At 42.5% G+C, this 13,761-nt stretch overlaps 1 protein-coding gene across 1 annotated transcript in view; it reads right to left on the reverse strand.

The window, feature by feature from the left end:
* Positions 1 to 9,708, reverse strand: part of cadpsa (Ca2+-dependent activator protein for secretion a) — a 176,601-nt gene extending 166,893 nt beyond the window's left edge. Inside the window, exons 1-2 of the mRNA XM_056605376.1 lie at positions 9,583 to 9,708; positions 9,106 to 9,457 (exon numbers count right to left, since the gene is read on the reverse strand). Of these exons, the coding sequence (XP_056461351.1) occupies positions 9,106 to 9,450 (345 nt within the window). The 5' untranslated portion in view covers positions 9,451 to 9,457; positions 9,583 to 9,708. The remainder of the gene's footprint in view (positions 1 to 9,105; positions 9,458 to 9,582) is intronic.
* Positions 9,709 to 13,761: the final 4,053 nt, after the last annotated feature.

The following is a 13,761-nucleotide window of genomic DNA, read 5'->3' on the forward strand; positions in this document are numbered from 1 at the left end:
TAGTTGTTGTACTTTAAAATACTTCCACATATTGTGCATTTGGCGTCTTTGTCGTCATTAACCAACTTAAAGTGGCTCCATACTGCACTCCGTTTTGCCCTCTTCATCGTGTCAGTGTCCCGCTTTTCGTTTGTCTTGTCCTGCCGTGTTCCAATACCCGTACTTACTAGCCAAAATTTGAGTACGCAGTACTCCAATTCAGATCCGGCGAAAAGAAGTATACTTCAAGGACCCGGATGCCGTACTCAAAACGGGCTAATTGTGAAGTGTGGATCGAAGGACACTCCCCGTACTCAACGGCAGCCTTCTTAGCTACGTAGCAGAAGAGGCGGAGCCAGGCTGAGCCAAAGTCGGCGCATTTTCCACATAGCCTGCATTAATAGTCATTTTGTAGTTTTTATAGTTTTTATAGCTTTTTATAGCTGCTAGGCGTAAAGAGTTCACCGTTCAAAGCGGGATGTTTATTGCGGGGGAGGAGCCACGGCGGCAGTCGTGATCGTAATTTCCGGTTAGTGCACCACGGAGTAGCCTACTCGATTTGGAACAGCACTCACATCTGAAAAATTAACGTAGTAGCCAGTGCGGATAGTATACTTCCTTTAAGTATACTCATGGAAGTACGGGTATTGGAACACGGCCCTGCTTTGCTTGTGTTCCCGCTTGTGTTCCCGCGTGTGCGTCAAGTACGTCTGGCGTCAAGTGCGCCCTCACGTGGACGGTTGGGGAATTACGGGTTAAAATGCGATTAATTGCAAGTAATTTATTTTAATCGAGTAATCTCTTATCGACAATTAATCGATAATCGATTAATTGTTTGCATCCCTAGTACACGCGTATCATGCGTACCAAGCAACATTTTACTCGCGTATGAGGCGCGTACATATACGCGCGTACATATACGCGCGTACATATACGCGCGTACGCGAGGAGTTAAAAAAATTGAACTTTTTACGCTCATACGCGTGATACTTACCCGCAATAGCCAATCAGCGTGGAGCTTGACCCGACGTCACTGGCAGAGAGTAGTGACCCTTGCACAGAAGCATACGGCCGACATCTTTCTTTATTCTGGGTGGAAATAGTAACATAGTTACGCCATTAAATGCGTTCATGGAAACATTTTTAGCGAGAAATGTGCATTTTACTTTCATAATGTTCACTCGGTGAATGTGAAGGATGTTTGGTTTGATAGTTATGACGAAGAGTGAACGCTCCGTTCACTTGCATGGACAGAGTCTCTGGTTGCTAAGCAACCTCAACGTCTTGGCGGACTATTTCTCTGCCGATCAACACCACGAATGCTGGAAACACACCAGACACACCATGTGAAGTTATTTAACCCGATTATTGTTATTTATATCCGAGATTTATTTAATCTAACCCGATCCAAGCTCTATCATGCACCCAAACACGGGGGCGTTTGGGTTTCCTTCCTCGGACTCCTAAATCCAGCGCAGCCACAGGCGCGTAGCTGCGTACGTAGGACCATTTTTGACACAAAATGGTCAAGCAACATTTTAGCTGCGTATCGCGCGTACATGGTACGCGAAGTACGTGCTTGGTGTGTTCGCACCTTAATTCTGTAATTCTGCACCACGGCTGAATTTCTTGAACGTCTTAAAATGTATTAAGGGCCCACTAGCACCTATATATAAGCATCCATAGAGTAGCAAACCATGGGACCTTTAAGATGCATATCTTTTGTCTTGTGCTTTTTCTAGTGTGTAAATTCAGCTTCAATTCAGTTTCAATTCAGTTAAATCCACTCAAACTCATAGCTTTAACCAATTGATGCACCCTGTTGCATTAAATAAAAAAGGGATTGGGTGAGTTACCAAACCAAGTGAACCACATTTGGTGTGGCTGGCCCATTATAACTAAACATTTCATGTAGGAATAATTCATAATACATTTCCTGACCCATCACTCATCCTACCACCCTCTTTGATAAAAAAAAATGTAATAGCAATCATGGGGGAAATACGGCCTATTAGCATAATGGCACTGCTTACGTTCGCACAATGTCTGTGTTAGTTACGTGCAGACTGCCTAGCCACCCAACAGTTCTAGCGAATTGTCTTGAAAGCATTCAGCCTTCCACGCTAATTACTGGAGTCCTGCTGAGAAACAATGATGGGGATTTTATTCGAATTTGATCAGTGACGAGTCTATACCAGGACTGAAAAGCTCCACCTAATTAGTTTCAAAGTTCATGTTGTACCTATAGCCTGACATTGCTAGGTCTATACAACATTGACTGATTCTCAAATGCGTATTAGTCCGGTACCGCTAACTGATTTTCAAGGGCAACTATCAACGGGCAAATGAAACAACAGGACTTCCAAAACAAAATCTTGTTTTAGGGTAAATGATAGTGAACGTTGGTTAAAGCATTTGGGAAAGAAGAGCTGTTAAATTATTTGTGAAAGAAGAGCTGATACACCTTCAGTGTTTGCAGATACATTAAATCAATGCATCTGCAAACAGCGTACCTCAAACACATATTTTCTTGATACCGACCTCGTGTACAAGCCCATAACTTTTAGGATTGATGAGTATTAGATCGTGAGAAAACATAGTTTTACCGTGAGTGAATTAATTGAATGAATGACTGCGGGTGAAGCTTGGCGCCGATTTGTCCAGTCATCTGTTTAAACACACGCAAACTAAACAAGTCACGCATAATACAGTCAATGGCAATGTATATTACCAGGATACACATGCATATAATGAACACAAGTCGATAACGAAAGGGAATACTATACTGGTAACAAACAATGTTTGTTAATGGAACGCCGCATATCATTTAATAGACCCAACGTTCTCTTTGCCGAGATTGACATGACGACTCAGTGTTTCTGAAGTTGTAGAACAAACGCTAATCCATGTGTGAATTAGGCCATATTATTTGGCCATAACCTGAGCCATTTGAAGTTTGAAATTCATGTGGTCATGCATCTGTCTCATCGGAAACGCCGCGCCGTCAAAATATCAACTCGTCATGTTCAAATGCGCCCATGGCTCTCAAAGGGGATGGGAGATGGCACTCTCATTGGTTTATTGCATGTTACGCCCAAAACACACCTAAGGGAATTCAGACCAACCCGTGATTTTGAGACCTCTCTTTCTGACTGATTTCCTCCCATTGGGATAGTCTGCCATGAGGCTGCTGTCTCCTCCTCAGTACATGCTTTAACTTAATGACTGCCACAGTAGCTAAGCAAGCAGATGTAACAGGGTGTGTTATATCCTTTAAATTATAATTACACAATTGCCTTTGTTTTTCTGTATTACCTGAAGTTTAGCTTTCCATGCCGCCTTAAGCTCTATTTTATTTATTTATTTGATTTGGCTCCACCTCCTTCTATACTCCCGCCCACATTCCAGAGAACCCCATAAGTTTCCCGCGCCCCCTGCCCTCTTCCCTTTGTTGCGATACCCTTGGGAAGAGGTGTGTACATTTATATTGTAATCAAATCTTTGACCATCTTATAATTTATCATTATTTATATTAGTTATTTTGATTATATATTGTTTAATTGGAAGTCCGGGGTTTATAATCTATCCATAGTTATTAGATAGATTTCTGTGTTATGGGGAACTTTGTGTTTTGTTGCGATGTACTAGCATATAACTGACCCTCGTGTAGTCATGCTAGTTCCCCTTCCCCCCCTGTGTGTTTCGTAGAGTTGGAGCAAGGGCACAAGGGCTAAGGAAGCTATTTGTATATGTGTGTATTCAGGTATGTCTTTTATTCCTTTTATTTCAATCATTTCTGTTGTAATATTGTATGTAGTGCCCTTTGTTGCGATACCCTTGGGAAGAGAGTTGGAGTAAGGGCACAAGGGCTAAGGAAGCTATTTGTATATGTGTGTATTCAGATTCAGATCGAATAAATGGACGTCGGAGTGCCCGAGTCCAGACACATCGTGGGTCACGTCATTCATTGCTAGAAAGAAACACAACGCAGAACGAACCGGTCACACAGACACAGGATCAGATTTGCAGATGGATTTGTAATCGTTAGCCTTCTAGAAGGGGATGAGTAGAACTAGAGATGTTCCGATATCATTTTTTGCTTCCCAAACCCATTTCCGAGATTGGGTTAGGCTTTTCAACAAAGTACCACAAAGTTGCATTTGGTCGTAACCATGGGATAATGCCTTCCTTCTTAGAACTATGAGCCCAAAACACATTTTCATAAATCATTTTCCTAGGGTTTAAATTACAGCTGAAACAGGGGGTTCACATACACTTTAAATGTGGTTCAAGCCAAAGACGGTAAACAATTTTAGAAAGAGGTCTCCTCCTAATCCTGTCATCACCGCTGTCAAAGGTGCTGACATTGAGCTGTTGGAATGCTACAAATATCTGGGTATAATTTTTGATAAAAAATGATTGGGAATTTATTATATCCATAAAGGTCCAACGTCTTTTTTTTCTTGAGGAAAATGTGCTCTTTTTACATTAAATTTAATCAGTTTGAACTTTTTGCATTGTGGCTTTGTTTGGTAACACGCCAACAAGAACAGATTTGGAAGGCTAGGAAGGTGGCAAGCAAAATATAGGGTGGGCGTCAGTAGTAGCCTTGATAAAAGCTACTACTATTCTTAATGATACTATACTAAATGAGTTGGAGCTGTTCCCGCAGGTCGTAGTTTGAAGGCACCTGCTTGAGCAAGCGTTAGGTGCTTCCCTTTGTCTCCACTGCCATCGGCTTATTGGACTGTAAACAACGCTAATCTGCTTCTGCCACATTGTTATCCAGTCTGTTTCATCTACCTTTGTCTTTCATTGTCGTTTTATTTTTGTTGTTGTGTTCTATATTTTGACCCTGCCGATAAAACTGTGACAATAAAGAACTTCATTACCAGAACAGATGAACCTATAGCTCACATATGTGTATATGTATGGTCTTTCACTGGTTCCTTCTGGTTTTCATTAGAATGGGAGCTCTGTCTGTAGGGAGACAGGATGGGACCTAATAGGAGACCAACACTGAGCACCAACAGGGTATGAGGAGTGGGGGCAGTTTGGCTCCTTTCATCTGAGCCCTCAAAAAGCTGCGATAAAGAGCAGACAGACGGCCTGTGACTGTGTCCATGGTCTCACCTGGGCCCACTCACCCCCTCAGGCCCGATTAGAAGAATACTACAAGGTAAATAAATGTCCAAACAGAGAGACAAACATGAACACAGTTTGTCCCTGCATCTTAAGTCGTATTGTAAGCTGGACTTCACTCTAGGTCACATATCTCTTTTTGACCCGAGGGTAACACTGGACACTGTAACATTTATATCTGGGCACCAAACTGAAAATGACTTCTCACAAAAAAGATTGACCATGTTTGGCATGAGGAGATTAGGACCAATATCAACAACTTCTTGAATCTCCCCCACAGAGAATAAAATGGACAGTTCTGTTGTGAGATCACCTAGAAAGCTCTGCTTACCTTTGTAAGAATCTGACAAACAAGATGAAACATTCTTATAAATCAATTACTGAAGTAACTTAAGCCTCATTCCCACAAAGTTCCCAGTCAATTACTGTGATAACCTTTCCGGACCACTGGTGATTTCAAATATTGTGTCTTGCACCCTTTCAGACAGGGCAGACAAAGTTACTGCTTTCATTCGCAACACAGCCATAGGCAGAGATCCGGAAACGTTAATAGGTCTTGAGCAGGCCAATTGGTGATGCAGATTCCCAAGGATTTCAATCCCTGTTTCCCGTCTACACTTTTATAGTGTACATATGAAACGGCTTTTGAAACGGCTTGTAATGGCTAATCACACTCACAACTGGTGCTAAAATAGGGGTACACTAAATAATAATTACATTTCTCAACCTAAGAAAATAATACAGGTGTTGGTTGCCGATCATCCAGTAGCAAGCAGTCCACCAAGAGCCTGCAGTAAAGAGTAAAGAGTCTACTCATAAACATTTCACAAAATATAAACTGTTGACCCACAAGTTAAAAAAAAAAAAAAGCATTATAAAGAGCATAAATCAGAATATGTACCGTATTCAACGCCGATTAGACCGTTTTATTTATCCTGTTTGGAATGTGCCAGGAATAAAACGGGATAAATCAAGTAGCAAGTAGCAAGTCAAGAAAGCTGCAGTAAGTGGTTAAGTATAAGACCATAATAATATTTAATTAGAAAGACAGTGCAACATTGGTGAAGCCTTTGTTATCTTGATGAAGTCACACCAGAACCTTGCTCATCCTTTCGCAGCAGATAAAAGGAAAGGCAAGTTGCAGGATAAAACACATCCAGTAAGACACGTGTTGGTGCAGGTGACTGTTAAAGAGGAGCGATGTAGTGTGTGCAGTGTGTAATGTTTATTTACTGTTCTGCGACATCCTTGACTTCAAATTATCTTTTAATTATAAAAACATCATCTACGTAATTCATGGCAAAATTCAAACTAGAAATTAAAATTATTGACTACGGTAGGTATTTATCTGAAGTTAGCTTACAAGGGTACAGCAGAAGGGCAAGGACGCAGGCTCTCTTATGAAGTCTGAATGTTCACGTATGCATCACCAGATGAGACATGTTGCCGATTTGACCACTTAGCTGATAATACGCATTGTACATTGAAACATCATTAAAGTTATGGGACAGGCCGGAAGTAGGACACAAGTAGAATAGAAAGGGGACCGGAATCACTTTCAAATACCGATTTGTTATTGGTGCAGCGTGAAAGTGGATGTATATAAAATAATAAAATTGGAATATGTTAATATTGTTTGATAACTTAATGTCTGTCCGGCATGAAGACATAGGATTTTGGAAAGGTTTCCAAAGGAGACCAAGATAGAAATAGATCTGACTCTCTTATGTTCAACAGGTGAAAGATTGTCTGGATTATTTGCACCACTCATCCGTTATCTGAACACATAAGAAAATATGTGCAAAGGATGGGTTTGAACGTTGGCAGGCCACATGCTCCGTCTTACAGGGCAGCACACCCACTGCCAAGTGGCAGATGTTTGACGACACATATTAACCTGATTCCAACTAATGTGTTACACTTGCATTAGATGCCTTCTTCTATGTATCTTCATTCCTTTACTTTCTCTCAACTACACAAACTGCCCTCTGGCTCTTTCTAAGCCTTAATATGGGTCTCACTAGCGTGTTTGCACCTCAGTCTCAGTTGCATCACATGTGGAAACTGCACCTCAATGACTCTAGGTCTGACTGGTAGGGGTTGGAACTAAACAAAGAAATGTAATCTTTCAAACATTATGCTTTCAACAGCTCACTCACTTACTACAAATGGGATTAACCTGTACTTTTTAACATATACAATCTGAATTCACATATAAATTAATTGATTTCAAATGTAGATTCTGGTGTGACTTTATTCGATGCATTAGTTTTAAGCATTTAAAATCGAAATGTAGACACTCCCATCCTCAGGGACACCAGTTTACTGTATGGTGGTTTTCATCACCGAGCCTCTCCAGGGCAATCATAAAGCCCCTTGGAGCTCAGAGGTACACATAACAATAAAAAACATTTTTTGTATTGTATTATTTCCATATAGTCCACAATCAGGCATCAACATTAAAAATAAAAATAATAATTGCAACATGGGCTTACAAATTATAATTACATATGTCCAATCTTAAAACACCACTCATTCAAAAACATATTTGCACTGTGAGAAATGTATAAAACAAAAATGAGAATGTTGCAACCATCCACATCAATATCTTTGAGACATGTGAAGGCGATGCATACAGGCCACTTGCAACAATATTTTCAAGTTGTCAATGGATTATATCTAAACCCCTATTTTAGCACCAGTTGTGAGTGTGATTTGCATTGGGAGCAAATGCCAAAAACAGAATAAAGTGCAAAAAAAATCGGTAGTAATGATTATGCTGCCGCATTGTGCGTCAAAATATATATATATATATATTGGCTGGGTTGCCCACCCCTGAGATAGAGTAAGGTCTGAAGATCATTCAATATCTTTGAGTTTGATATCCAAAAGAGAGCAACGGTCTCTCTTTCCGATCAGTCCACTGCCTGCGTTTTTGAAATATTTTTTCCTGGAATATCAGTCATATCATATAGGTTAGCTTTAAAAAACTTGCCTTCACATACAATGCATATCAACTACCAATATAAGTAAGCTGTAAATAGAAACAAGGGAGCAATGTTATCAAACTTGGAGCAAAGCCTCTCCAACTTTTCTTCTCGCAGACAAAATGGCCACCAAATATGATGATGGATATATAAATAAAGTAACCCATCTGGGCTGGCCAATTTATTAAGCCAGAGGTAGATTGAAATCTCCAATGTTTGTTCACCTTCATCTGTCAACAGTAGCATCTAGATCAAGATGACGTCTCAGACTGAGACTTGAACAAGGACAACCATGTCATTAACATTTGGCATACAGATGTATTGTCAGTTATAACATATATATTTTTTATTATATCATTGATATAATGATGTAATCAATAAACCAATGGGCCATTTATTGCCGTTTAAGGTGTTTCTGTGTGTGTGTGTGTGTGTGTGTGTGTGTGTGTGTGTGTGTGTGTGTGTGTGTGTGTGTGTGTGTGTGTGTGTGTGTGTGTGTGTGTGTGTGTGTGTGTGTGTGTTAGATGTTGTGTAGGCACGTTTCAAACAGGTTGGATAGAAATGCATAGAAATGGGACAGATGCTTTATGCCCAAATCACCCCTCTCTCTCCCTCTCTCTCTCTCTCTCTCTCTCTCTCTCTCTCTCTCTCTCTCTCTCTCTCTCTCTCTCTCTCTCTCTCTCTCTCTCTCTCTCTCTCTCTCTCTCTCTCTTTTATTTGGTCAAATGACGAGCGCGTGTATTCCACAATGACGCATCCTTATACCAATTGTGATTCAAACAAGCCTATGACTTGTTTGTGTTACTACAGTGTATACTTCTAAGATACTTCCGGGTTCGTTAAGGAATAATAACGACTTTGCAACTTCCCCATGTTGTATTTTACTACAGTTTTGTCAGTTCTGAAACAGATAAATTGATTTAATAGTATTATTCAGAGCTTCCTGAGCCCTGCAGCCTCCCCGTGCAGCCGGCTGTGGTCTGCTTCACATTATTACCTTCTGCTGCCTCCTGGCCATGTCGGTCGGCTGCTTGGCGTTGAATGGATAAGCGATGCAGCGCATAACGAATACGTAGAGCTGGAGTCTCTTCTTCCTTTCCTCCTCCTCCCTCTGCATCTTCTCCTGCAGGTCCTCCTTCTCTTTGTCGCCGCTGGAAGGGCTGGGGCTGGAGGGGCGGCCGCCGCTGCCCCCTCGACCCGGAGGCTGCAGCCCGGCGCAGGGCTCGGGGGCTCGGCTGGGAGATGGCCGGGGCGCCGCTCCGTTCTTCGGGGCTGTCACTTCTTTGTGATCCACTTCCACCACCTCGTCCCCTTCCTCTTCGCTAGAAGACGGGTCCAACATGTTGCTGCTGGAGGATACAATACGTTATAAAGGAAGAGAACACAACGAACTCGCTGTGTTGCTTGTTGCTCTGGCAACGACTGCAAAGAATAAAAGTAAAACAAAAAATATCGAACAATACACGGCGCCAACCTGTCGATGCGACGGGACCCGTCAGAATATGAAATATGAAATCTAAACTCGTGCGCGCGGAGGATGGACGCGCTGCGGGGGGATGCTGAGGCTACAGTTGGTTCCACGAACCCTCGAGCCCGACGCGCTCACTCCCCGGTGGTGGGGATCTGCTGCCCAGAGGTCTGAGGGGGAGGGGTGTATCCAGCACGGACCCAATGGCTGTTCGTTCTCCTGGAAATCCTCCTCCTCAGCGGATGTTGTCAATGGATGTTGAAAAAGAAAAACTCAGTGAAAAATAGCCGATGGCAGAGGGGTGGTCTCCGAGCCGCTCCGGGAGCTGGCCGTGGTTCTGATGGAGGAGGTTCTGAGAGAAAGAGGACTCTGAGGGAGGAAGATTCTGAGAGGAGGAGGACTCTGAGAGGAGGACTCTGAGGGAGCAAGACTCTGAGAGGTGGAGGACTCTGAGAAGAGGACTCTGAGAGGAGGAGGACTCTAAGGGGAGGAGGACTCTGAGAGGAGGAGGACTCTGAGAGGAGGAGAACTCTGAGAGGAGGACTCCGAGAGGAGGAGGCCTCTGAGAGGAGGAGGACTCTGAGAGGAGGAGGACTCTGAGAGGAGGAGGACTCTGAGAGGAGGAGGACTCTGAGAGGAGGAGGACTCTGAGAGGAGGACTGAGAGGAGGACTGAGAGAGGAGGAGGACTCTGAGAAGAGGAGGACTCTGAGAGGAGGACTGAGAGGAGGACTCTGAGAGGAGGAGGACTCTGAGAGGAGGACTGAGAGAGGAGGAGGACTCTGAGAGGAGGAAGACTCTCAGAGGAGGAGGACTCTGAGAGGAGGAGGACGGAGGGGCGCAGCAACAATGGACGCGGCGGCGGCGACCGGAGATGCGCGCCCACTTGATGATCCCAGACCCTGGGATCCTTTATCCCGCCACTCTGTACTATCTGTCACATGATTGGATGTTTTTCATGTCTAACCTTTTCACAAGTAAAGTCGTATTTGATGGTGGTATTTTATTAATGTATAATTATGGGCTCCAAGTGCAGCCTATATAACACATTTAGATAACCTACAGGTAAATTAATAGTGTGATAATAAAGCTGTGCAACCATTCTGTAGTAAACAGCTAATGGTGTCTAGTTATATACAGACCTTAAAGAGACTTGCTGTTTGGAAGATTATAAGAATAACAATATGTCATCATAGGATATGTCTGGTCAAAGAAAATTGTATTTCTCCTGTGCTTTCGTGCCACAACGGTAGTAAGTAGTCTTATTGACTCGAAAGGTCTTTTAGAGCCCATAAGAAGAGGGAGACCAAATAATCTGTTTACATTACTTCTGTAGAACACAGATGGTAAGTAGTTCTATACATGTTTAAAAAGATTAGGGGTTTTGAGGATAAGAAGCACACATTTTGACACTATAGAATAAGTCAGGTCAAAGATCATTGCCCTTCTCCTGAGTCTTCAGTGCAGCTTTAGTAGCGTTAAAGTATTTTTCAAATAATGTAATGTACATTAGTATTACTGCGTTGCGTTGTAACCCAGCAATAGAGGGAGAGCCCAATCATCTGGACCCATTCTGAACCTTCCTAAGGGGATCTTAGATATCTGGGCCTGGGTTAATATAACACTACTTTGTTCCTAATAAAATATCTCTATCTATCTAGTGTTGTTACGCCTCCTTCTGATTGGAAGAATCAGTGAGCCTTTTTTCTGATGTTCTATTTTCAATTCATTTAAGATATCAGGCCTGTATGATTGTCTCATTTGAGCTTCTAGATCTTTCCTACAACCGTAATCTCTGAGAAATGATTGATGAATAAATTGATAGCATGACTAAATGTAATGTGATACTGAGTTTTGGCAATTTTCCAATTAGGCTATCAGAGCAGGCAGAATAATGTGTCCATGAACAACTGCAGGCCAGGCATTAGTTGAAGATTGGCCCACTGGACCTCCTGACCCAATGTTATCAGGATTTCAATCAAACTAAAGAAGTGTGGACCAATAGTAGAGTAAGTGATGATCATTTGGGCTGAGGATACAACGTGAGTTTCATGTTACACATACAAACCATAGCAGGGATACCAGAGGGATTCTGCACTTCATTGAGAACAATGAGGAGGAGGAAGGAAGGCCGACAAACATCTCCTATGGAAATGTTCCAGGACATCATGGATAGAATAAGATGCTATAGCTCATTCTATCCTTTGAATTTGTGGTTCTTCTAAAGAGAACCCTCTCTTTTATGAGTTACAATTAGGTTTCATCAACATTAAAATATTCATGCTTGTTTTTCATTAATTGTTCTTTTAAGATAAACATAGCGCTTATATTTCACACTCAAGGACACCTTTCAAAGACAGATTAATATCAGACCAAAATAAATGGACGTACACGCACAATATACAAACAGGCTGCACACAGACAGCTGAGCAGAGTGAGGTCTAGAAGTCATGTTTACTAAAGGCTGTTAGATGTGTGGGCCTACTAATGTGACAGATGGCAGATCACACACTGGTGAACCTGCTTTGATTAGAAGACCTACAATAATCCATGTCCCTTAAGTATGGCCTAAACATAACTACTGATTTGAATGTGTCACATTAAAATAAGGTGCTGTCAGTCTTTCACTTCATATCTGTTTCAGCCAATCATGTTGCTGGAGGAGGCATTTGAAGGACGTATTTACAGCCAGCAGACCAGGCAAGAGCTGGTACTTTTTTCTTGGTGGGAAATCCGGCTAAACATCCTGTCTCAGACACCATGTTGTTACAAAAAACCTTTACAGACAAAGCGTCTGTAAAGGTTTCAGATCTACATGGTGGGGACTGTCCACTTTAAAAATACATTAATTAAAATCTCCTTCTGAAAGCTTCCTTCTTCCCAAGCTGTTTCCAGATATGCCCTGTGACCTGGTGACATTCCAAGTGGGAATGTCACGGTCTCCCCAGCCTACCGGTCTCCTCAGCCTACCAGGGCTCGGCCTACCGGGCTCCTCAGCCTACCAGGGCTCGGCAGCGTTCTTAAAAAATATTGCATAAAACATTGCTTGAAATCCTTCTAGTAGGCCTAAACATTTATGTTTGTTGACTTTGCGCACCGCCCAGGTATTATAAGGCGGGTGTTTGTTTGTCAGGTGAAAACTAAATGTCAAGGGAAAGAGGTGGTGGTTGAAAAAAGTATTTTGACCGCTCGTTGCGGTCAGTTCACTCGTTGCTTATAATGGTTTATTTGTTTCCCAGTATCATTTCCTTCATTTAGAAGGCAATTCTTTCATATTTGAATTGTAAAATAAATACAATAATTTTTGAAATTATTGGAGGCGAGCCGAGCTGACCACGCCTGCTGTACCCACGGTCAAAAATAAAGAACAGCAGAGACAACATCCTTAATTCGAAACATACCGTTTCATTTGGCCTAAATTGGCTACGGATGCAAACTTGGAATTAACTATTTAAAGGTCCCATGACATGAAAATCTCACTTTGTGAGGTTTTCTAACATAAATATGAGTTCCCCTAGCCTGCCTATGGTCACCCAGTGGCTAAAACTTGCGTTTGGTGTAAAACTAGCACTAGCTGTTCTGCTCGCCTTTGAAAAAACGGAGGCTCAAGCGCGCTGATTTGGAATGTCTGTATTCATGACGTCATCAGGAATCTCAGCTCCTCCCCTTACTCTGCCTGGCCCGCCCAGAGACGTTGGCCCGCCAATGAGACTCGACCGTGCGAGCGCCACATGTGTGTGTGTGAATACACACACTGTAACGCAAGTGTTTCTTGTCGGTTCTTTGACGTGTCTTGTATTTCCACAACAAGACTGTCGTGGGGGTTATCTGAGCCATGTTTGAGAAGGAATTGGGGGAAAGGAACTTTGGTTTGACTCGCTGAAGCACATGAACTGCGACATGCCGCCGGTTGCCGCGAGGCACCATCGCCCGGCAGCGGGCAGCCGGCAGCAGGCAGCGCGCGGTTCAGTCGACCTCAGGTTGATGTGAAAGTGGAAGAACCAGAGACGTCGCAGAACCCGACAAAGTCGTTTGTGATTCATAATATCGTCTGGAGGCGCACACAATATGTTATATGATATAGATATCTATGTATTATATGATATTATTTAGATATAGAGCTCCAGGACTGTAACGCAAGTGTTGTAAACTTCCTTGTTATTTGGATAACCGTTCTGCTGTTGGT

This window comes from Gadus chalcogrammus, chromosome 13 (assembly GCF_026213295.1).
Source record: "Gadus chalcogrammus isolate NIFS_2021 chromosome 13, NIFS_Gcha_1.0, whole genome shotgun sequence".
NCBI classification, from domain to species: Eukaryota; Metazoa; Chordata; class Actinopteri; order Gadiformes; family Gadidae; genus Gadus; species Gadus chalcogrammus.